Source organism: Hemiscyllium ocellatum, chromosome 16 (assembly GCF_020745735.1).
Source record: "Hemiscyllium ocellatum isolate sHemOce1 chromosome 16, sHemOce1.pat.X.cur, whole genome shotgun sequence".
Taxonomy (NCBI): domain Eukaryota; kingdom Metazoa; phylum Chordata; class Chondrichthyes; order Orectolobiformes; family Hemiscylliidae; genus Hemiscyllium; species Hemiscyllium ocellatum.
This window is the reverse complement of record NC_083416.1, coordinates 84,336,938-84,363,136: the sequence shown is the minus strand read 5'-3', so window position 1 is coordinate 84,363,136 and position 26,199 is coordinate 84,336,938. Positions and strand designations below refer to the sequence as shown.

General features: G+C 44.6%; 1 protein-coding gene across 3 annotated transcripts in view; it reads left to right on the top strand.

Moving 5' to 3' along the window:
* The window catches only part of LOC132823515 (protocadherin-1-like), a 367,837-nt gene that overhangs the window by 25,502 nt on the left and 316,136 nt on the right, over window positions 1-26,199 (top strand). Inside the window, exon 3 of one of the 3 annotated variants that reach the window (XM_060837458.1) lies at window positions 16,043-16,569. The exons of the other annotated variants lie outside the window; for them this stretch is intronic. Within the exon in view, the coding sequence (XP_060693441.1) occupies window positions 16,043-16,078 (36 nt within the window). The 3' untranslated portion in view covers window positions 16,079-16,569. Of the gene's footprint in view, window positions 1-16,042; window positions 16,570-26,199 lie in introns of those variants that run through there. 3 annotated transcript variants of the gene reach the window in all.

The following is a 26,199-nucleotide window of genomic DNA, read 5'->3' as shown; positions in this document are numbered from 1 at the left end:
CTGGATAGTGGTGATAATCTTCTAATCTTTACAAAGGATAGTTTAAACATCTTTATTTGGCCAGTTGTAATGTACTGAGTAACTTCTATTGCAAAAAGGCAGGTCACAAAAAACAGAAGCATGAAGTGACCTTTGTTCAGTTAGGAAGAAAGGTGCTGAAAGAACAGCAGATGCTGTAAATCAGACACAAAAAAAACAGAAGCTTCTGGAAATCTCACCAGCTCTGGCAGCATCTGGGGAAAGAAATCCGAGTTAATGTTTCAGAACAAGTGACCCTTCCTCAGAACTCTTTTTGGTTTTGGTTATCTCTGTACATGCCTCAGAAGGTCCTGAACCACTTTACAATCAGTCAGGTATTTCTGAAGGGTCATCATTGTTACAAAACAAAGAAATGAAGCAATTTGGACACAGCCAGCTCCCTCAAATGTTGAAGAGTTCATGATCTATCAGATACTGATAAAATTATTGTTTGAAGAGGAATGGATCATTAACCCATCGATACTCGTCCTTAATGAATCTTTTAGCTCAGCTGCACTTTCCTGCCTGAGTGCCTGTTTGGTGAGGGGTAAAATAATAACAAATAGGAATAGGAGGAGGCCATTCAGGCTCTCTTGCCTGCTTCTCCATTCAGTAGGATCATAGCTGATTCAGTGGCCTTCATGTCCACTTTCCTGCCCTTTCCCTATAATCCTTGATTCTCAGATTGGTCAAGAATCTATCTCTGTCTTCAATACACACATGGGCTCTGCTCCCACAGCTGTCTGAGGCAAGGAGTTCCAAAGACACTCAACCCTGTGAAAGAAGAAATTCTTCCTCATCTCAGTCTTAAATTGGTGGCTTTAATTCAAAGAATGAGGGGTGAACTTATAGAAACATATAAAATCATGAAGGGGATGAATAAGATAGAAGCAGGAAGGTTGTTTTCACTGGTGGGTGAAACTGGAACTATGGGACATCGTCTCAAAATAAAGGGAGCAGGCATAGGATTGAGGTGAGGAGGGACTTTTTCACCCAGAATAACCCTTTGGAATCTGTGGAATGCCTGCCTGGTGAAGCAGTTGAAGCTATCTTGTTGAATGTTTTAAAGGCAAAGATTGACTTTTGAACAGTAAAGGAATGAAGGGTGATGGTTAGAGGGCAGGTAAGTAGAGCTGAGTCCACAAGAAAGATCGGCCGTGATCTTATTAAATGGTGGAGCAGGTTCAATGGACCAGATGGCCAGCTCCTGCTCCTGGTTCTTATGTCCTGAGACTATTTTGAGTACACGTTGATCAGAACAGGTCATGGTATCCCAGAAAATGTTTTATGTACATGCATGATGTACACATGGCCTGGTTTAAAATTACGTGTGAAATTGATCCCCTCTGACTGGGTGTGCTTCTGCAGTATTAACAGGTAAAACCTTGTGGTGAAAGAAGCCATAGTGAAAGGAGAAAAAAAAATGTTCACACAGTGAGTGGTTACAATCTGAACTGTACTGCCTAAGACTGCTGTAGAAACAGGCCCATAGGGAATTGGATCATTTTCCTGGAAAGGATCATTTGTAAGCATATAGGGAAAAGGTCCAGGAGTGAGCCTTGTGAAATGCTGAGGACTAGTAGACACAATGGGCAGAAATACTTCCTTTGGTGCTGTAACCATTCTGTCATTCTGAGGTGTCTAAAAATTTATTTTAACCAGAATTGACACAGCTCACAAAATACAATAAATATGCATCTGAAAATAAGTAAGAACATTGCAATAGCTGTGAGGGAATGGGTCATTTACTTGGGAAATATAAAAATTCAACAACTCACCAATTACATCAAAAGACTGAAGGATGGAGATGGAGAGAATTGTGTCAAGAGTAATGGTCTTGAGAATGCACTCCACAATTTAAGAGAGAGATCATTTAACCCTGTCCATTGGGCTAGTGAGTTATTGAGAGGGAAAATAAAACACTTGGGGGCTCCTTTCCACCCAAACTACAGACAGAACACGACAAGACAGAGAGAGAGAGAAAAAAAAGATTAAGGTGTAGAAGCTGAAAGAAGGAAACTTTTCAACACTGAACCCCTCAGTTCGGCCTGCAGGGGTGACCAGGAACAATGCAGAGTTCTGGGAGTCAGGATACTGCAATGAAGTGTGTGTGTGTGTGTGTGTGTGTGTCCTCTGTGCATGTGTTTGTCTGTGAATTTGTGTATAGTGTGTGTGTGTGAGAGAGAGAGAAAGAGTGTGCATGAGCACAGATTAAAACTAGTGATCTACCTCTCAGTTGAACACTTTCGAATATTCTAAAGCTATTGACAATGAGGAATTCAGACTGGGGTGACTTAGTCCATTCAGGTCATGAGGAATCTGTTGGTATCTCAGTGGGATTTGGCCAGTTGGGAGTGGAAAAAAGGATCTGATGAAGGATGTGTTGGGTGTTTAATAGTGAGCGAGCATTGGTTAGCGATGTCCGGGCATTAAACTTCACAAATATGTCCAAAGTCAGTTGGGAGCTTTCCACAAAGAGCATGTGAAGGCTAGAGCACAATTCCCGACACTCTGAAACACCACCTGAGTGAGGAGAGGGTGGGGGAGGGTCCTTTTCAAGCATGAGAAGTGCAGGGTCAGGAAAGGCCTGGTATTTATTGCTGTTGGATGGTAATAAATAGCTGCAGTCTGTTTGTTAAAATATAACCTGGGAAAGAACAATGAGTACCTTAGCTGAATGCTTCAGTTTAAGCCGAGGAAATAGGATCCAGTTATTTTTATTCTTATCACAAAATGGATGTCTCCAAAATTTGAAAAGCTTTGCGTGTTTTGATTCAAGAGTAATGCGACCAGCAGAACGGGAAATGTCTGTAAATCAGCACCACACAATTTCCATTCTTACTTTGTGCAGATTACTTGTGCTCTTATATTAAGTGAAAGCTAAGCTAAAGTGGCTGAGTCTGCTGTAGGGTTTCACAGTGGCTGAACCATTTCCACTAGAGTGAGCTAAGAAATTAACTTGAGATTCTGAACAGAGAGCGTTGTGCATGATTAACACCAGAATCTCTGATCAGCATACAAGTATGCGGCTTTCTCTGACTGCCACAGCCCTCAGTGACAGTGCGTTCCACAGATTCACCACCCTCTGGCTGAAGAAATTTCTCCTCATCTCAGTTCTAAAAGGTCATCCCTTCGCTCTGAGGCTGTGCCCTTGGGGTCCTAGTCTCCCCGACTAGTGGAAACATTCTCTCCATATCCACCCTAGCCAGGCCTCTCGGTATTCTGAGCTGAAAATGTGTTGCTGGAAAAGCACGGCAGGTCAGGCAGCATCCAAGGAGCAGGAGAATCGACGTTTCGGGCATGAGCCCTTCTTCAGGACTGCCCCGGCCGACCTTTTATTTTTCATAGTCCCACAACCCTGCACTGCAGGAGGTTTCTACCTCCTGCCCAAAATCCACATACCTGACTGCCCCAGCCGACCTTTTATTTTCTCCACTCCCTCCGTTCCAACCCCAACCTCACCATCAAACCGGCAGACAAGGGAGGCGCGGTCGTAGTTTGGCGCACCGACCTTTACACCACTGAGGCTAAATGCCAGCTCGCGGACACTTCCTCCTACTGCCCCCTTGACCATGACCCCACCTCCCATCACCAAACCATTATCTCCCAGACCATCCAGGACATCATCACCTCAGGGGATCTCCCATCCACCGCCTCCAACCTCATAGTCCCACAACCCCGCACCGCCCGTTTCTACCTCCTGCCCAAAATCCACAAACCCGACTGCCCCGGCCGACCTTTTATTTTCTGCGAATCCTCTCAGTATTTTGTAAGTTTCAATTAAATCTCTGCTCATCCTTCTAAACTCCATTGAGTACAGACACAGTGTCCTCAACCGCTCCTTATATGACATTATGAGTTGGTGTTTTGAGCCCAGTGGCCCTTCCTCAGGAGTGATAGTAGCTACAAAACAGTGGTAATTTTGCTGATAACAGGGTGTGGCTGGCAGAGAGAGGAAAAACAATTAGGCAATCAAAGGGATTGTTGATAGTTAGCCAGGGAAGAAATGAAGAAAGATCAATGACAATGGAGACCATGAGTAGGTCACCATGGTTTGGCTGAGCTAAAAAGCAACCCATTTTTCAACAGGACCGGGGGCTGGGTAATAGACATGGAGGGAGGTGTTTATATGCGAAATGGTCATCAGTATCAATGCCACCACCTCCCCACTGATATCAATTCAGAAGAAGTCATTGGACTTGAGTCATTAACTGTGTTTTCTCTCCACAGATGCTGCCAGACCTGCTGAATTTCTCCAGCAATTTCAGTTTTTATTTAGAATCGTAGAGTCATAGAGATGTACAGCATGGAAACAGACCCTTCAGCCCGACCAGATATCCTAACCTCATTGAGTCACATTTACCAGCACCTGGCCCATATCCCTACAAACCTTTCCTATTCATATACCCATCTAGATGCCTTTAGAATGTCACTTCCTCTGGCAGCTCATTCCATCACACACCACCCTCTGCGTGAAAACGTTGCCCCTTAAGTCCCCAGTTTTTGTTTTATTTAAGAGATTATTACTGGGATGAGCAGAAATGCCTTCACCCAAAGAGCAGTGAGCCTGTGGAATTCTCTGCCACAGAAAGCAGTTCAGACCAGACCATTGAATGTTTTCAAGAAGGAGTTAGATATAGTTTTTATATTTAAAGAGAACAAAGGGCGTGGGGATAAAGTTGGAACAGAGGACAGAGTTGGATGATCAGACATGATCAGATTGAATGGTGGAACTGGCCTGAAGGGCTGAATGGCTTACTCCTGCTCCTATTTGCTGTTTCTATGTTTAGGTTGGGGGGAGGGGGGGGGTGGGAGGGGGAGGAGAAGGGGGTGTGAACCTAAACCCAGCTGTCTTCCTGTTCCCACTAGAACTGGTCTGAAAATGTGTTGCTGGTAGAACTGGTGTCTGGTCAGGATGTCACACGGTCAGTTTTTCCAAAGGTGGAGATCCTTCAGTGGCCAGTGCATCAGCACATTGGGGTCCCATCTCACAGTTAGCAGGATCATCCAAGCTGAAGGTGGGACCCATCGCCCTGTGGACAGCCAGGACTGATGGAGCTTCCCAGCTCCAGGTAGGGGTTGAGAGGGGTCTCCATCTCAAAGGCCATCAACCAAACATTGACGGGCAGAGCAGGCTTAAAGGACCGGCAAAAAATGAGGTCTGCAGATGCTGGAGATCACAGTTGAAAATGTGTTGCTGGTTAAAGCACAGCAGGTCAGGCAGCATCCAAGGAATAGGAAATTCGACGTTTCGGGCATAAGCCAAGGGCTTATGCCCGAAACGTCGAATTTCCTATTGCTTGGATGCTGCCTGACCTGCTGTGCTTTAACCAGCAACACATCTTCAACTTAGAGGATCGGCAGCTAAGTTTTATTTTCCCAATTTGTTTTATTTTTATTCATTCATGGACACAGGCTTCTCTGGCTGGGCCCAGCATATATTGCCCATCCCCAGTTGCCCCTTGAGAAGGTGGGGGCTAACTGCCTTCTTGAATCACTGCAGTCCATGTGCTGTAGGTGGACCCACAATGCCCTTAGGGAGGGAATTCCAGGATTTTGACCCAAAGAGTAAATGAAGAATGATATATTTCCAAGGCAGGATAGTGAGCACAAAACTCCAGGCAATGTCTTGGAGAGGGCAATGAAGAGATTTACTGGAATAATACAGAGATAAGAGAATTTGGTTATCATAGAAGGCCCATTATCTCTCTGTTGTGTCTCTGAAAGACCATGTTACGTTGGGAGGCTGCAAAACTGATGTTACAATTCTTGGGGTGGAAAAGGTTAGCAGGAGAGTTGGCAGGAGATGTTTGAAATCATGTTCAGTCTAAAATGAATAAATAAGGAGAAGCTTTCTGATGGAAACAAGATTGCTAACTTGAGGGTGTATTTAAAATTATTGGCTAAAGAACCGGAGGTGACATGAGGAGAGAAAAAAAGAGGCACCGTGACTGATTCGAATCTGGAGTGCATTGTGAAATGATGAGGAAGCAGGGACAATCAAAACTCACAAAAGGGAATTAGATAAATGCTTGAACGGGAGCAGACTGGAGAGAAAGAGCAGGGGGCTTGGGACTAATTGCATTGAGCTTTCAAAAAGCTGTCATCAGCACAATGGGCTGAATGGCCTCCTCCTGTGCTGAATTGTTCCGTGATTCTATCATTCATGACTTTCAATTATTTCAACCACTCTCTGTACCGGTAGGGATCCACCTGAGTATTGAACAGATTAGTTTTCTTTTGTCTCCAGGCACGACCTGCATTTAAAAGAACAAAGACTTTAATTGGAGGCAGTGTCAAGATTTGAGCTTGCCCCCTTTGACCTTTAAAACAGTCCTCATGAAAGCACTGTCACAAACTTTGTTCAATCATTTTCCCCGGCCTAGCCCATACGCAGGGTGGAAGACTCTGTAACACTGCTACGTGACTGGAAGACCTGACCTTGTTTTCACTTGTGATCTCCTCAGAGGGCCTAACCTCAACGTTTTCCACCTCCAGTTTGAATAATTCCTGGAGGTTTCATTGCACAACTACTGTCTCCAAGCACAGAACACAGCCAGTGGTTAGCACTGCTGCCTTACAGCACCAAGGACCTGGATGCAGTCTCACACTCGGGTGACTGTCTGTGTGGCGTTTGCACATTCTCCCTGTGTCTGCGTGGGTTTCCTCTGGATGCTCCAGTTTCCTCCCACAGTCCGAAGATGTGCAGGTTAGATGGTTTGGCCATGGGAAATGCAGGGTTACAGGGATAGAGTATGGGGTGGGTCTGGGTGAGATGCTTTTCGGAGGGTTGGTGTGGACATGTTGGGCTGAATGAAAGTACTTGACATGACTTTTCTCCTGTCAGTATCTGGGAGTTTAATCTTTAAATGCTGAGTTCTCTGGTACTCTGAGATTTAAGAGTCCTGTCCTTGTTGTTACGGCCCTGTGTCTGTCTTTACACCTAGCCCTTCATCATTGTACCATTGCTGCACTCACTGAACTCTGACCTGTTGGGCTTACTCAGCTAGGTTCACCCTATCACCTGGCAATTATACTCCAGCCAGCTCAGCCATAGGTGGGAGCACCATCAGATATAGGAACAGAAGAAGGCCATTCACCCCATTGAGTTTGATCTGCTACCAAAAGAGAAAGTGCTGGAAAATCTCAGCAGGTCTGACAGCATCTGTAAGGAGAGAAAAGAGCTGACGATTCGAGTCCAACTGACTCTTTGTCAAAGAGTTTGATCTGCTGTTCAATTCGGGCATGGCTGATCTGATAATGTTCAATTCCACCTTCCTGCCTTTTCCCATAACCCTTGATTCCCTTCCTAATTAAAAGTCTGTCCATCTCAGCCTTGGATATATTAACTGACCCAGCCTCGACAGCCCTCTGTGGTAAAGAACTCTGCAGATTCTCTCTCCTCTGAGAGAAGAAAGGTTTTCTTATCTTCTCAGTGGGCAACTCCTTATATGACATAATGATCATGTGACTGAACAGGGAATTCAGAGTCTCAAGGTAATGCACTGGGGTAAGAGGTTTGAATCCCATCAAGAATTTGGTGAAATTTGAAATCAGTTAAATCTGAAATGGATTAATATAGTTTAATGGTGACCTTTGTGTAAAATAACCCACCTGGTTCATTAGCGAAGGAAATCTGCCATCTTTATCTGATCTGGCCTACACGTGACTCCCGACCCACAGCAATGTGGCTGATTCTTAACTGCCCTCTGGATTGATGGAGGCAGTCACTCAGTTCAAAGGTGATTGGTGGGAAGGCAGCAAATGCTAACTGTGTCAGTGATTCCCTATGAAAGTATTTCTTAAAGTGTCTGGAAGTTCCCCTTGCCCCAGCTAAATAACCATCACTCTGATCTCCTTGGGACCATTCCTGTAAAGCTTTCTGTGGTTTATTTAAAATGGTTGGAATGTTTACTATTGCTAACAGCACTTTCAAATGTTTTCTTTATAAGAACACAACACTGCTGTTCAGTCCCACGTGTGTGCAGTGACCTCCTGCATTGGGAAAGAAGCTCTCAGATATCCAGCTGTCCATTCAAAAAGTGAGGATGCTCATTTTCCCCAGAGCCATAGCTCAGCAATGTTATCCAGTGACTCACTGGGTCCTGAAGAAAAGGAAAATCCTGGATTTGATCCCAGATTTATTTCGCTCCTTCTCCAAAGGTGCTGACTCATGTTGGCTGTCATCCCATGCCTCATTAACGTAGCTATTCTTTCTTCACAGTATGGCCACAACGGTATCTTTTATACCCAGTGAGAGAAAGATGTCATTTATTTATTTCCAAATGTCTATTTTGCTCCAGCCCTCCTACTCTCTGCATTCATCCAGTACTGGCCTCCTGCCCAACCCTAATTTTAAACTCTCCACCCTTGGTGTCTCCAGCTCAAATAATTCTGTCTTTTACAATCCCTTTTCTCTCTCTCTCTCTCTCTCTCTCTCGCTCTGTCCTTTTAAATGGTTCTTTAAAACACATCTCTTTGTCTGAACTTGGTTCCTGTCCTCATTTCCTTCAGTTGTCGAAAGTAATTTTCCTTATTAAGCCTCACGCAAAAATACAAACTAATTAAATGTAATCAGAGGTGCAACACAAATGCAGATTGTTGTTAGTGATGTAGAGCATATACTCAAACTATAGTCAGTAACAAAGACACAGACCATTGAACAGCAAGCTGTCCAGACTCTGATAAAAAAGACCTTTCAGTCCTGATGGCTGGGAGTAATTTGTTGCTGTTAAGTCTAGTGAGACGTGGGATGAAGTGCAGAACAAAATTGAGGAGGAGGGAGGAAATTGAACCTATTGAGTTGGGCACGATGAATGTACCTGGGTTAAAGAACTCTATTTTACAGAAAAAACTTACCTGTTGCTCCTCCTTAGAACTGAAATGATTTTGGTATTGGTGTGAGAGTTGGTGAACGTGTTCATGAAAGAGATAGAAGCATTCTTAGATTTTAAAGGCTTCAAGAGGAAATGGGGATAAAATAGGAATATATTGATTGACAGAGTTGTATTGATTAGGCTGAATACCTGCTACGAGACTGGCGGTGGAATTCTAATCCTCTTCAAAATACCATAAGACCATAAGACATAGGAGTGGAAGTAAGGCCATTTGGCCCCATTGAGTCCACTCTGCCATTCAATCATGGCAGATGGGCATTTCAAATTCACTTACCTGCATTCTCTCCATAGCCCTTAATTTCTCGAGACAAGAAGAATCCATCAATCTCTGCCTTGAAGACATTTAGCGTCCCAGCCTCCACTGCACTCTGCGGCAATGAATTCCACAGGCCCACCACACTCTGGCTGAAGAAATGTCTCCGCATTTCTGTTCTGAATTGACCCCCTCTAATTTTAAGGCAGTGTCCACAGGTCCTAGTCTCCTCGCCTAACTGAAAAAATATCCTAATGTCCAACCTTTCCAAGACATGTATTATCTTGTAAGTTTCTATTAAGTCTCCCCTTAGTCTTCTAAACTCCAATGAATACTAGCCGTCAGATCTTAACCAACGCTGTTGCCTCTTTAAGTTGGTCTGTAGGAATCAAGGAAGGAAGTGAACACAGGTTTCCATGCGCCTGTGGGTTCTTCCTTTAACATGGCACAGTCAGGATTTCTATAGGCTGTTCAACTGCAATGAGATTTATGGATAACCAGCTTCTGGTGGAGCTTAAAGGATTTCATTAGCCATTGTGAAGGAAATGACCACGTGGAAACTCCCATTCAGCTGTGAAATTTAATTCAGCCACCGATGTAGCAAAGTATTGAGTTTAGACTGAGAAAATTAATAAAATCAATAAACTGTTCCCTAATAGGTGTCTTATCACCCCTTGATACAGTGTGAATACTGGGAGCAGGATTTGCATATCTGTCACAGACTGTGCCTCCTGACTGGAGTTTTGTCACAGTTGTATATCATTTCATAAATGGTGGATTTCCCATGGTGTGAAGGGATGTTGGAAACACCAACAGTAAACGACTAACCTGTCCCCATCCCTTTTTAAAGATATCACATTGAGCGGCCAAGGCCCTCGGCCTTGGTAGTTACCTCCTTCCTGGTGGTTTTAGAACGTTACAGCACAGACAGGCCATTCGGCTCTCGATGTTGCACCGACCTGTGGAAATAATCCCATCTAACCTACACCATTCCATTATTATCCATATGTGTGTCCAATGCCCATTTAAATGCCCTTAATGTCAGCAAGTCTACCACTGTTGCCAGCAGGCAGTTGCATGCCACTCTTAATCTCTGAGTAAACAAACTATCCCTGATATCTATCCTAAATCTATCACCCCTCAATTTAAAGCTATGTCCTCTCATGTTAGCCTTCACCATCTGAGGAAAAAGGGTCTCAATGTCCACCCTATCTAACCCCCAATTAAGTCTTATATGTCTTGATTAAGTCACCTCTCAACCTTCTTCTCTCCAACGAAAACAGCCTCAGTTTCCTCAGCCTTTCCCTGTAAGACTTTCCTTCCATACCAGGCAACATCCCTAGTAAGTCTCCTCTGAACCCACATCCTTCCTATAATGGAGTGACAAGAGCTGCAATACTCCAAGTGCAGCCTTACCAGTGTCTTGTACAGCTGAAGCATGACCTCGTGGCTCTGAAACTCAATCCCCCTACCAATAAACACCAACACACTATGTGCCTTTTTAACAACCCTATCAACCTGGATGGCAACTTTTAAGGATTTATGCACCTGGACACTGAGATCACTCTGTTCATCTATGCTGCCAAGAATTTTACCAATAGCCCAGTACTCTGCATTCCTGTTCTTTCTTCTGAAGTGAACTACCTCACACTTTTGGGTGTAGGTTTGCTCGCTGAGCTGGAAGGTTCATTTTCAGATGTTTTGTCACCATACTGTGTAACATCTTCAGTGAGCCTCCAGATGAAGCACTCCTGGTGATTCCTGCTTTCAATTTATATGTCTGGGTTTCTTTGTGTTGGTGATGCCATTTCCTGCGATGATGTCATTTCCTGTTCTTTTTCTCAATGGGTGGTAAATGGGGTCCAAGTCAATGTATTTGTTTCTTGACAGTATTACTAGGATTCTCCCGACTCCCCTTCTAAAACAAGGGAACAACATTTGTTATCCTCCAGTCTTCTGGCACTACTCCTGTCAACAATGGTGACATAAAGATCAAGTTTTTAAGGTTCAGTCTGCAGAATGATAGTGCCTTTACTTTTAAATTCATTGTCTTACATTTCTGAAGATTGGAGCATTTCTTCAAAGCGTATCATGGCGCAGTGGTTCCTATCCAGTTCTCATCCCTTAAAACAATGCTCCAATCTGTGGAGACTGGCTACTGGACATTGTTATGCTGAATTTTATGACATGAGAAACAGCCACCACTTGCTCTTGAGGACGATCTGGGGATGTATTTTGGCCTGAAAGGGACTTGGAACAGGAACTGATTTCTGTGAGTGGTGATGTCTGGGTAAATGACCAAAACTCTGGTACAGGAGGCTGAGAAGGAAGTTGAGAGGTTTTGAGAACAACCCTCAGAGCCTAGGGTCCAGATAGTGGAAAGCTGTGACTCCATTGGGGAAGACGTTAAGGTTGGTGGGTGGAGAGAGGTTTCTGTGAAGCACTTGGACTTTAGTAGCATCGAATCATACAGAAGAACAACAGGTTGTTTCAGTCTGCTCTTAACAAAATCTGCTGTAGGTCCACGTTGATGCCACTTACCAGCATTTTTCCATAATCTTGGAAGAGGAGTGTGTTTTTGGAGGGTTGTAGGGCTGTAGGTGGTTGCTGCGATAGGGACAGAGTGAGTCCAGTGAACATGAAGATGAGAATTTCAATATCAGTGCTTTACTGGATGAAGAGCCAGTGTCTATCAGAGGACTGACAGCGGAACGATAATCCAGTTAGAGTGCAGCGTCTTGTATTTACAGTGATGGGAGATTGTGATTTCTTCTGGAAGGATGACAGAACTACGCAGGCTGTAGGTGAATGTTGGGGGTGAGGAGGCAGGATTAGGGCAGGAGTTATGGGGGGTGAGGGATGCAGAGAGGGTGGGGAATGTTGACAGTGATAGTGGGAGGTTAGATCTCTCTGGGCCTTTACCATTCCCCATGTCTCATCCCCCACAGGACACCAAGGGGATTTGGAATGGGGACTGGGCCTGAAGATGGGAAGCTGGGAATGCGGCTCCATTCTGTCCTGGTTGTCCACAAGGTGACTGGTCCCACCTTCAGCTCAGGTGATCCTACTAAAAGTGAGATAGGACCCTGATGTGATGATGAACTGGCCAGGAGGACCTCCATTGGTGAAAAAGCTGATCATGTGACATCCTGACCAGAACACAGTTCTAGTGGAGACAGGAAGGCTGCAGGGTTTGGGTTCACATCCCCCCCTCCCCACCTAAGCATAGAAACAGAAAATAAAAGCAGGAGTCAGCCACTTAGCCCTTCAAGCCTGCTCCACCATTTACTACGATCATAGCTGATCATCCAGACAGTAACCTGTTCATCAGAGATGGAGCTTTGGTTATGTGGATAGTTTGGGGTGTTCTCCAGAAGAAGCTTGAAAGACACGAGATCTTCAAAATCCTGATGGGTCGATCAGGAGAAACCAATTTCACAATTCTGATGGACACTGTTCACATGAAGGAAGTTTCCCTCAGCAATTGGATAGAGTCAGAGACGCACAGTCTGAGCATGTGGGGGAGATAGATTTAATTGGAGCTCTCAAAACAAACAAGAGTTGTATTAACAATACACAAGGTGAAAAAGAAATGACAGGGAAAGGTTGGAGGTGTGGGATGGGACTAGGTAATTTATGGCTGTAGAAGGTTTGCACTTACTCCCTGGGTCAAACAGCCTCCTTCTGCTTTGTTCTATGAGAAGCAAATACAAGGTTTGCAAAAGATTTCTTACTCAGCGAATAGTTAGGGTCTGGAATGCACTGCCTGCAAATATGGGGGAAGCCGGCCCCCCTCCTCATGTGGTCTCTGTCCAGGTCATTACAAAAGGATCAAGAGTGGGGCAGTGTGGGTGTTTAAAATGTTCTTTGTTTGTGTCCACTCAGCATTTTTATTCTCCTCATCTTCCCTTCCTCTCCCATTTTCTCCTCACTCCGAAGATGCGACCTCATTGTTCTAGTGTAGGTTCAAATAAACGAGCTCCCTTACTACGACCTTGTTCTCATCTGTAAACACATGAGCTTTGCCAGTGAGCGTTAACCAGCTGAAAGAGTGTGGTCAAGGTTATAGTGTTGCCCGTTCTGATGGACACATCAGTAATTCCCTGAACCCCACTCACTCTGCTCAGTTAAACAGTCTCTTACTCTCCTATGTCCTTTTCTTTTGGTCAGGTATTCTTTGGAGCGGGATCTAAGAGATGAAATCCAGAACTATCCTGGAGAGTAGAAGCCTCAGCGAGCTGAGATGATGAAGGGGAGAGAAGGAAGCAATGAAAGGCCTCACCTGTGCCTGCACCGTTACATAACTCAGGGAGGTTCAAACTAGATCAACTTTATTTGATGTTGGTCCCAACATAGACATCTCCAATTTGCATAGCCCCAAATTACACAACCCCAAATTTTGCAGCCCCCAATTTAGATACTGTAGACCGAAACTGCACAGCTCTAATCACACCATCCATAATTACACGCTCACTAATTGCGCACTCCCTAATTGCACATCCTCAGATTGCATAACCCCAGATTACACTGTGTCTAATTACAAAATCCCTACTTACACACCTTCAAAATCCAAATTACCTTACCCCAATGTAAAATTAAACACTTAATTGTTACAAAATCATGTTAAGGTATCTCTGTTAGTGTTGAAAACTGAATTTAAACATAATATTTTACATACCGAGACCCACAATCCAAAGATGTGCAGGTCAGGTGAATTGGCCATGCTAAATTGCCCATAATGCTACATGCATTAGTCAGAGGGAAATGGATCTGGGTAGGTTGCTCTTTGGAGGGTTGGTGTGGGCTTGTTGGGCCAAAGGGCCAGTTTCCACACCGTAGGGAATCTAATCTAATCATCACCACAGCAGTTCTTCCATAATACTCTTGAAATGGTTAATATTATTTCAAACTATAGACCGATGAGCCTATCATTGATGGTGGGCAAGTTGTTGGAGGGAATCCTGAGGGACAGGATTTACATGTATTTGGAAAGACAAGGACTGATTAGGGATAGTTAGCATGGTTTTGTACATGCGAAAGTATGTCACACACACTTGGTTGAACAGGAAACAAATTGGATTGATGAGGGCAGAGGGGCAGACATGATCTATATGGACTTCAGTAAGGCGTTCAACAAGTTTCCCCATGGGAGACTGGTTAGCAAAGTTACATCTCATGGAATACAGGGAGAACTAACCATTTGGATACAGAACTGGTTTGACAGTAAATGACAGAGGGTGGTGGTGGAGGGTTGTTTTTCAGACTGGAGGCCTGTGACCAGTGGAGTGCCACAAGGTTCGGTGCTGGGTTCACTGCTTTTCATCATTTACATAAATGATTTGGATGTGAATATAGGAGGTATAGTTAGTAAGTTTGCAGATAGCACCAAAATTGGAGGTGTAGTGGACAGCAAAGAAGGCTACCTCAGAGTACAACAGGATCTTGATCAGATGGGCTAATGGGCTAAGGAGTGGCAGATGGAGTTTAATTCAGATAAATGCGAGGTGCTGCATTTTGGAAAAGCTAATCAGAGTAGGTCTTACACACTTAATGGTAAGGTCCTAGGGAGTGTTGCTGAACAAAGGGAGTGCAGGTTCATAGCTCCTTGAAAGTAGAGTTGCAGGTAGATAGGATAATGAAGAAGGTATTTGGTATGCTTTCCTTTATTGGTCAGAGTATTGAGTACAGGAGTTGGGAGGTCATGTTGCAGCTGTACATGACATTGGTTAGACCACTGTTGGAATGTTACATGCAATTCTGGTCTCCTTCCTATCGGAATGATGTTGTGAAATTTGAAAGGGTTCAGAAAAGATTTACAAGGATGTTGCCAGGGTTGGAGGATTTGAGCTACAGGGAGAGGCTGAACAGGCTGGGGCTGTTTACCCTGGAGCGTCGGAGGCTGAGGGGTGACCTTATAGAGGTTTATAAAATCATGAGGGACATGGATAGGATAAATAGACAATGTCTTTTCTCTGGGGTGGGAGAGTCCAGAACTAGAGGGCATAGGTTTAGGATGAGAGGGGAAAGATATAAAAGGGATTTAAGGGCAACGTGGTACGTGTATGGAATGAGCTGCCAGAGGAAATGGTGGAGGCTGGTACAATTGCAACATTTAAAAGGCATCTGGATGGGTATATGAATAGGAAGAGTTTAGAGGGTTATGGGCCAAGTGCTGGCAAATGGGACGAGATGAGGTTAGGATATCTGATCAGCATGGAAGTGTTGGACCGAAAGGTCTGTTTCTGTGCTGTACATCTCTATGGCTCTAATTGCTCAGCTCAACAACGTGAAAAGTGGAGAGAAAGAAGTTGCATTTATATAGAGCCTTAATGATTCAAGACAAAACACTTTCAGGCCAATGAAATGGCTGTGAAGTGTAGTTACTGTGAGAGAGTAGGCAGCCGGTAGCTGTGGCAGGTAGCACAGGGAGCTGTAGTCCGAGTCTCTCATTAGAAAGCACTGATTGGTGATTTTAACCTGAGGGACACCAGCTCTCAAGCGAGTGGTGAGATTGAGAATGTGGGACTTTCACATTGTCTTCAGTCAGTACAGAAATTGAGCCAAGGTGTTACCCTGCATTATATATCAGCCATCCAGCCAACTTAACCACAAAGAGTAAATGGATAATGATGAGATAATTTTCTTAACGGTGTTGGGCAAGATATGAGGGGCAGCTCTTTGTTTTGGTTTCTTGTAATAATGGGATCCTTTCTGTCCCCCTGAGACAGTCGAAGTGACTGTTGACATACCACTGCCTGCAGAAAGCAGGGGCTAAGAAGGGCAATTATAAACTCTGGGGTTGAGTTGCAGAAGCAGCCAATGCTGGTGCTGAATGTAATTCCTTCCAAATCAACATCAGTCATTTCACCCACAGGAGGTAAGGATGTTCCTGACTACAAGTGAAGTCTGACTGAAGGAAACGGAAAATAACTAACACAGACGGAGCGACTCAGGGGGATTCGAGAGATTGACGATCTAAAGGAAACGTTGAAATCGAGAGGAGAATGGAAACCCAATTAAAGAGGCTGATGGGAAAGTGAGGGTCCTCTTGTTCTGGCAGCTTTTCAAGGATTTATGATTCTGCTAAAGTGACCAGAATTAACGACTGCTGAGTAATGCTAAATATTAATAGAACAAAGCTGAGTCTACAGGCCATTCAGGCTAACTAGTCAATGTTGGTGTTGGTGCTCTCCATGAGCTTCTTCCCACACAATCTCATTCAACGCCATCAACACACCTTCAGTTCCATTCCCCCTCTTTGTGCTAATCTAGCTTCTCCTTGAATGTATCAGCACTATTCACCTGTGGGAGTGAGCTCCACATTCTCAACACTCTCTGGACAAAGATGTTCCTCCTGAGATCCACTGGATTTACTGGTGAAATTTATCGTCTCTCTCCTCCACTCACCTTCCCCCCCCCCCCCCCCCCCCCCCCTCAAGTGGAACCATCTTTTATACACCTGGCAAAGAGATGAGCCTATGCCAAGTATGTCCATCTGAACCTGCTCCGCCTTGATTCCTTTTACCTTTAGCTTTGATGCTCCAACAGGGTCTGATCTCTCCATCTGCAATCTCAGAAGGTGATGGTGTCATCGTGTTTAAGCTGTCTTCAGTCGTCTCCAATGTTGTGTTCTGTTTGTCACGGCTTTATTTCTCTTGCCCCACCCTCTTCCAAAGCTACGGATTACAAAGTGGGGAACAGTCCCAAAAGTTTGAGTGGAAGTTTGTAAATCCCTACCCCCGCCTGCAGGCCACTCAATATTGTTCACATAATGGACCGCAATTGTCATCATGGATACACGCATGCTTCTCCATCTGAGGATGGACGTTCTGAAGGAACAGCTATCAAAAGCAGGAATTGTATCTGTTTTACTTCTTCTCTCCAGTTCCAAAGTTAAATGATATCATTCTGTTATGTTACCTTGATGTCAACTCTGCTAATTTGACATTGTTTTGGGTCATGTTGTACAGTAACATAATTGGCTGGTAGCCCTGCATTGTTTTCAGTTGTTTCTTCTCAATGTAAGTTGTGTCCTATTATCATGACTATAGGCATAGGGTGATAGATTTGTGTTCAACACTGGGGGTTGGGTTTCAAAGAAGGACAGTCAGATGCTGTCAAACCCAATGGCAGAATTTCAGGGAAAGATCTTTGCAAGATTTGGCTGTTTGCCCAGTGTTGCCTTTTAAATGCAGAGAGCTTGGGTACATTGCAGTTCACTGTCCCCCAACATTCGTGTTCTCTGCACAAATACGTACTGTCACAGATTTTGAAAAGTCAGGTAAACAGGGTGATTGGTGACTCCCTCCTGTTCACTCACTCACCAACCAGGGAAACGAAGAACCACTCCCATTGTGGGTTGACCAACCAGATCCATTGTGCGTCCTTGGCTGCATCAACAAAACATAGCTCTGCCCTTGTGTTCACAGGCTTTCCACCACGAGCAACTTCACATGCCCAGCGAATAAACCCCTGATGCTTAATCAGGAGCTGGGTCTACAAGTGAGATACCTCTCCAATTCTTCTTCCTGATCTAAGATGTTCCTTAAAACTGACTTTGGTTAATACCTCCTTATCTCTCAAATTTTATCTATAATGCTGTGAAGTGCCTTGGGATGATTTCCTATACTGAAGGCACTACATAAATCCAAGTTTTCAACTGTGATGGGCCTCAAACTAGGCGTGTTGAACATTTGAGGATGTGCTGACGCTGTTAGCTGTCACATATTTCGGGTGGTTGAGTAGAGAGGGAGGATGTTATGAGCAGCCCTTTCTGTTTGAAATGCTCGTGTTTGATTTCTCACTCAAATAAAAAGCGACAGATGAAATCATGCAATTTGCTTTGAGTTAGTTTATTTTAAAGCACAGTTGAAGAGTTATGCCTTAATCAGTTGGACGTGCTGACTGGATAAAAGCCAATCCTGAGCCAAAGATGTGGAAGTTGATGGAAGAGACCAGTAACACTGGCAGATTCTTCAAAATTCATCAATGTAGGTGTGGCTTTATCTCCAATAATGTTTTTTCTCCTGATACAGTAACGCTTTGCAGAAAGTGAACATTATAGTCTTGAAGATTCCCGTAGACATTTATTACAAGTAACTTTTATGTGCAAACATTTCATTCCTCAGGCACAGAAGTGTTTGGGCTAATTGGGCGCAACAGAGGAGCCTGCTCCCAGTAAAGTGTCATGTGTCACGTGTCCTGAGGTAAGATGGAGTGTGAGATGTTTACACACCTGCTAGAATGCAATGATGAAATCACAAGCAGCACAGCACCCTCAAAGACATCATACGACAAATATCTCATTCTCCATAAAATATATCTTACAATAAATGTATCGAGCAGTCATGGAGACAGAGATGAGGAAGTAGTTGCTGTGATGGGGAACACAGTAAACCTTTCCCCATTTGTTATGTTACAGTGAGTTTCCTGTCACTGCTGTGGGTTGACTATCCAGCAACAGCTCTCCTCATGTCAATCATTTCCTCCCAAACCCCACTGTCTTCTGACTGATTCTTGCTACATTGGCTACAAAGTCATCAGGTGGCTTCCAGGACATCAAAGGGATTACCCGCTTTGTTCAGGCTGAGGCAATTTGCAAGCTATTTGGCTGTGGAGACCATCACAATTGTGTCAATGTTGCAGCATTATTTCCTGGAGAGTGGGGACCCTTGGCAGATTTTATGTTCACTCTCTGCCCTAAGATTGTGAGGATCATTGCTGGATCCTTGCTCCTGCCTCAGATAAAACCATCTGATTCTTGACCATGGGGATTGAAATTGTGCCATGGTCTGGGGCTTCAGCTGAGTCTGGTCTCCCTTTTGTGCTGTGGCCACTGGAGATGCCAACTGCTTTGGTATAAAGCGCAGAAACCAGGAGCAGAAGTAGGCCTTGCAGCCTGCTCCACCATCACTATGATCATGGCTGATCATCCAACTCAGTCCCCTCTTTCTGCTTTCATCCCATACTCTTTGATCCTTTAGCCTGAAGAATTATACCTAACTCCTTCTGGAAAGATTTGCATTACACTTTGCATGATCTCCATCTTGCAGAGCACGCTGAAGTCACTTTGCCACGTTGTAACATTGGTCGGCAATGTTGCTACCAATTATTGCACAGTAAATTCCCACAGGAGATGGTAGGCAGTGGTTCTGAGTAATATACACAAAATTATGACAGGCTTAGACAGAATAGATCGTTAGAATCCCTTCCCTGTGTCTAAGACCACAGGGTATAAGCTTATGGTGAGGAGCAAATGGTTCAGATGAGATCTGAGAAAAATGTTTTTCACCCAGAGGGTGGTAGAAATATGGAATGTGCTGCCTGAGAGGGTGGTGGAGGCAGGTAATCCTACGACATTTAAGAAGCATCTGGATGGACACTTAAAATGCCAGGGCACAGTAGACTATGGACCAAGTGCAGGTAAATGGGATTGGAGTAGTTTGGCATTTGTTGATTGGCATAGACATGATATTGCTATGTTGTAAGAATATCTAATTTTGACTATGACAAGCAGTGGGATGATGCTGCCTAGACTATGACTAGCAGTGGGATGTGCTGTTAATGACTATGGTTTAGGCGTTTAATAATTACTGAGGGTACCCAGCAGATCTCTCCTGTTTCTTGAATTAGTGGCAGTTGGGTCTTTTAACATCCAGTTAAAGGGGCAGTTGCAATTTCTTTAATCTCATAAGATATTGCTGAAGTTTCCTATTCCCAGAACCATTCTTGTAAATCATTTCTGCTGTGTCTCCAATGCATTCGCATCTTTCTTACAATGAGGTGCCCAGAACTGTACTCAATACTCTGACTGAGGTCTGACAACTATCTGTTACAAATGGAACAGTTTTTGCCTGTTTACTCTGGCAAAAACGCCCAAACAGCGGACACTTTAAAAAATACTGTGGCTGCTGGAAACCTGAAACAAAAAGAAACTGCTGAAGAAACTATTCAGGTCAGGCATCATCTGTGGAGAGAAAGCAGAGCTAATGTTTCAGGTTCAGTGACTCTCCTTCAGAATAGTTTGTTTTTGTTTGGATTAATGGATGCCTTTGTGACATGGCACCATCCTTGCTTTGCTCTGAGCAGAACAAAGTGCACCTCTTCTGTCACTCTCTGGAACTGGAGGAGAGAATAATTCCTCAGCCCCAGAATTAGACACAATGTCCAGGGTGGGGTCCAGCTAGTGCTTTATAATGTTTTAGTTATTTTGCTTTTTTAATTCTAGGTCAGTTTTGGAATTGCAGGAATGGCTGCACAGTGAGCACCAGCTGATCATTGAACTAATTGATGCAATCAGAAAATCATGACTTGTGAAAATGCAGAAGCATGAAGCAATGCTGATTTCAGTGAAGAGTCTGTGCAGCACATTTTTAGAATTTACAACATTTGCAAATGGAGTGTTGTGAAAAGTTAATTCCAGGGCAGATTAGCAACAATTGCTGTAAATTGATTTCGAGGTTGGCATTAAAACTACCCAGCCTCAGACTAGCCTTTGCTTTCAACTATTAGAGGGAATTTTGGACAGCCTTGTCTGTCAACTTCATTGTTAATTTGGCTCCTGATTTAATTAGTTTCTCGCATGACTGTTAATACATAAGCTGCTTTCTGTTTTGTTAGACCACCTTATTGGTTCGCTTTGGCTTTCTTTGCAGTTTGCAATGCTTCGGGTGGGGGAGAGGGCCGGTGGGGGGAAGGGAGTGGGGGGTTTGACTGGCTGCATTGTTATATATGACAAGAGGCCATGCAGTAATGATCTGAGAGGACACTGTTTGATTAGGTGCAAAAGTGTCACCACTCCTTTGGCTCATTCTTTGTCTGTATTTTACATCCAGAGAGGGGATTGTGGGTAAAAGCAAATGATTCAAATGGAATCTCTGGAATTTAAATCTCTCTCTCTCTGCCTTTGTCTCTCTCTCTCTCTGTTGTCCAGATCTTTTCTATTATTCTATTCTGTTCCATTCCCAGCTGTGACTAGTTGCAAATAACAGAATGTGAGAGAAGTAATGAAAGGACCAAGCAGCCAGGGTTCTCGTCTTGCTTGTCGTTGTCAATAAGGCCAGTGAAATTAGTTGAGGTTGGGCACAGAGCAAGAGAGTTGCTTAAACAAAATATTGTAAATATGACATACAAATGTGTTTGCAACAGAAGTTTATTTTATTACTTTAATTTTTCTCTATATAAAAATACAGCCAGAACAGACCTTCAATAAATACAACAAAAATAGAAATTGCTGGAAAAGCTCAGCAGGTTTGGCAACATCTATGGAGAGAAAATCAGAGTTAATGTTTTGGGTCCGGTGAATTTCTGTTTTTGCTTCTGACTTAGAACATCCACAGTTCTTTTTGTTTTCCTCGAATAAATCCTGTGGATGCTGGAAATCCGAAACACAGAGAATGCTGGAGAAACTCAGGAATTCTGACAGCGTTTCTGGAGAGAGAAACAGATTTAACATTTCGAGTCCAGTATTTCAGACCTAAAGGTACATGAAACATGAACTCTGTTTCTCTCTCCACAGATGCTACCAGACCTGCTGAGTTTCTCTAATACTCTCAACATTAACTTCAGATTTCAAGCATCTGCAGTATTTTGTTTTTATTTGCCCAAGTATAAAACCTGTACAGAAGGTAAGAGTAAAGGGTCAACTATTTCCTTATTTTATAGGACCAACTGAGCATGTGTGTTACCACCTTGTCATGAAACAGTGATGTGATAGTATTAGATCATATGATTTGGAGATGCCGGTGTTGGACTGGGGTGTACAAAGTTAAAAATCACAAACACCAGGTTATAGTCCAACAGGTTTAATTGGAAGCACACTAGCTTTCGGAGTGACGCTCCTTCATCAGGTGATTGTGAGCGTCACTCCGAAAGCTAGTGTGCTTCCAATTAAACCTATTGGACTATAACCTGGTGTTGTGTGATTTTTAACTTAGATCATTTTTAACTTGGAAGCTTTAGAACGAGTGCAGAGGAGGTTTACCAGGATGTTGCCTGGAATGGTAGGAAAATCTTATGAGGAAAGGCTGAGGCACTTGGGGCTGTTCTCATTGGAGAAGAGAAGGTTTAGGGGAGATCTGATAGAAGTGTATAAGATGATTAGGGGTTTAGATAGGGTAGATACTAAGAACCTTTTACCGCTAATGGAGTCAGGTGTTACTAGGGGACATAGCTTTAAATTAAGGGGTGGTAGGTATAGGACAGATGTTAGGGGTAGATTCTTCACACAGCGGGTTGTGAGTTCATGGAATGCCCTGCCCGTATCAGTGGTGAACTCTCCTTTTTTATGGTCATTTAAGCGGGCATTGGATAGGCATTTGGAAGTTATTGGGCTAGTATAGGTTAGGTAGGATTCGGTCGGCGCAACATCGAGGGCCGAAGGGCCTGTACTGCGCTGTATCCTTCTATGTTCTATCATATGGACTTGGAAGCCTGAGTTTGTAACATTCTAGAAAATGTTGTCCCACTGTCCTTTTTTAAATACTCACTTTCAATAAAACTTGTTAATGTTCACTAACACTTAATGACACAAGATTAGCATCTTAACCAGGACGATTTCACTCCCATGACTGCATGTGTGTATCTCTCCATGTTTGGGTGAGTGTCTGTGTGTATTTGTGTTTGTGCCTGTGTGTTTGTGTGCACGTATGCCTGTGTGTGTGTGTGTGTGGGGGGGTGTGTGTGTGTGTGTGTGTATCTGAGTGCTGATGAAGAATTGTCTAGATTTGAAACATTGCTCTCTCTCCATGGAGACTGCCTGAACCGCTGTAATCTCCAGCATATTTGTGTGTATTTGTGTGTGTGTGAGTCTGTGTGTATTTGTGTGTGTGTGTGAGTCTGTGTATTTGTGTGTGTGTGAGTCTGTGTATTTGTGTGTGCAAGTTTGTGTGTGTGCCCCATTGGAATAAAAACTTAGCAAGACCCCAGACTGGAATGGAAGGTGTGGATGAAATGATGTGTGCATATAATTAATCTTGAAGAGAGATAGGGGTTCACGGTGGCTAGACATAACAAGTGTGCCAGGCTTTGGAGAGGGGAAAAAAGATTTTTATTTATGTTATGCCTCTATTGACCTTGGGACATCCCAAAGTGGTTGACAGGCGATGAAGTATTTGAGAAGTGCAGGCATAATAACACAGGAAGTGTGACAGAGATACTGCCACAAGCTCCATTCGATCATGCCCAGACGATCCGTCTTCAAGTAACACTGACAGAGGCATAAATATTTCTTGGAACATCAAGGATAATTCCCCAACTCCCCATGGACCTTGCTGTGAATGCCCATAGATTCTTAAAGGCAGCATGGCAGGTAAACAAAGGTGGCAAAGAGGTATATCAGGCACTTAGTCAAGACACTAAATACCAGAACAAAGGGGTTCCACTGAGGCTGAATTGAATGTTAGTGAGGCCACAGCTAGAGCACTGTATTCAGTTCTTGGTAACCAAGTTACTGGAAGGATTTGAATGCACTCAAGAGGCTACAGAGGAGATTTATGAGGATATGCCTGGGCTGGAGGGTCTGAGATATGAGGACAAATTTGGATACGCTGGTGTTGTTTCCCTTGGAACAGAAGATTGAGATGTACAAAGCCATGAGGGGTATGGACAGGATAAATGGGGAGAAACTGTCCCCGTTGTTAATGGAGTCAATAACCAGGGGATCCAAGGAGCAGGAGACTTGGGGGAATTTGTGGGAACCATTTTACATCCAGAGGGTGGTGGGAATCTGGAACTCAGTGTGTGTGAGGGTGGGAGAGGCAGAAACCCTCACAATATTTAAGAACAATTTAAATGAGGATTTGAAATGTAAGGTTCCAGCCCACTGCTAGAAAATGGGGTTAGAATAGGTCAGTGCTGACAAAATGGGCCAAAGGGTCCCTTACTGTGGTAAAAACTCAGACTCTCTGACACAACTTTGAAATAAGGCACTGGCGTCTTTCATGGCCATCAGGGACAGTCTGGGGTTTCCTCAGTTTAAAAAGATAACCCAATCCAGTGTAGCAGCACCCCCTCAGTACTGAAACTGCTGCTTCAGCATTGAGATTTTATCATCAATCTGTGGCAGTGGGACTTGAATTGAAACCTCCAGGTTCAGAACGTAGACTAGTGCCAAACTCGCCCCAGTGCAGACTTCAGATGTATCATACTTCATAATTTCAAATGCAAACTCAACCTGCAGCATGAACATTTTTCAAATATTGTCAGCTGCCCCTGCTTAATCTCACTGGTTTAAGTCTGTACATTTACTTGGACTTCTTAATGCAATGTTTGTAGTCCCACAACCCCGCACCGCCCGTTTCTACCTCTTCTCCAAAATCCACAAACCTGACTGCCCCGGCCGACCCATTGTCTCAGCCTGCTCCTGCCCCACTGAACTCATCTCTGCAAACCTCGACACGGTTCTGTCCCCTTTAGTCCAAGAACTCCCCACCTACATTCAGGACACCACCCACGCCCTCCACCTCCTCCATGATTTTTGCTTCCCCGGACCCCAACGCCTTATCTTCACCATGGACATCCAGTCCCTGTACACCTCCATCTCCCATCACGAAGGACTCAAAGCCCTCCGCTTCTTCCTCTCCCGCTGACTCAACCAGTACCCTTCCACTGACACCCTCCTTCGGCTGACTGAACTGGTCCTCACCCTGAACAACTTCTCTTTCCAATCCTCCCACTTCCTCCAAACCAAAGAAGTAGCCATGGGCACCCGCATGGGCCCCAGCTATGTCTGCCTCTTTGTCGGATATGTGGAACAGTCCATCTTCCGCAGCTACACTGGCACCACCCCCCACCTTTTCCTCCGCTACATCGATGACTGTATCGGTGCTGCCTTGTGCTCCCACAAAGAGATTGAACAGTTCATCCACTTTACCAACACCTTCCACCCCGACCTCAAATTTACCTGGACCGTCTCAGATTCCTCCCTCCCCTTCCTAGACCTTTCCATTTCTATCTCGGGTGACCAAATCAACACGGACATTTACTATAAACCGACTGACTCCCACAGATACCTAGACTACACCTCCTCCCACCCTGCCCCCTGTAAAAATGCCATCCCATATTCCCAATTCCTTCGTCTCCGCCGCATCTGCTCCCAGGAGGACCAGTTCCAATACCAAATGACCCAGATAACCTCCTTCTTCAAAGACGGCAATTTACCCCCAGACCTGATCAATGATGCTCTCCACCGCATCTCCTCCACTTCCTGCTCCTCCGCCCTTGAGCCCCGCCCCTTCAATCGCCACCAGGACAGAACCCCATTGGTCCTCACCTATTACCCCACCAACCTCCACATACAACGTATCATCTGTCGTCAGTTCCGCCACCTCCAAACGGACCCCACCACCAGAGATATAAGTCCCACCCCTCCCCTATCAGCGTTCCAAAATGACCACTCCCGCCGTGACTCCCTCGTCAGGTCCACACCCCCCACCAACCCAACCTCCCACTCCCGGCACCTTCCCTTGCAACCGCAAGAAATGCAAAACTTGCGCCCACACCTCCTCCCTCACTTCCCTCCAAGGCCCCAAGGGATCCTTCCATATCTGCCACAAATTCACCTGCACCTCCACACATATCATCTATTGCATCCGCTGCACCCGATGTGGCCTCCTCTATATTGGGGAGACAGGCCGCCTACTTGCGGAACGTTTCAGCGAACACCTCTGGAACACCCGGACCAACCAACCCAACTGCCCCGTGGCTGAACACTTTAACTCCCCCTCCCACTCCACCAAAGGCATGCAGATCCTTGGACTCCTCTATCGCCAGACCATTGCAACACGACGGCTGGAGGAGGAGCGCCTCATCTTCCACCTAGGAACCCTCCAACCACAAGGGATGAACTCAGATTTCTCCAGTTTCCTCATTTCCCCTCCCCCCACCTTGTCTCAGTCCCAAACCTCGAACTCAGCACCGCCCTCCTAACCTGCAATCTTCTTCCTGACCTCTCCGCCCCCACCCCCACTCCGGCCTATCACCATCACCTTAACCTCCTTCCACCTCTCGCATTTCTAACGCCCCTCCCCCTAG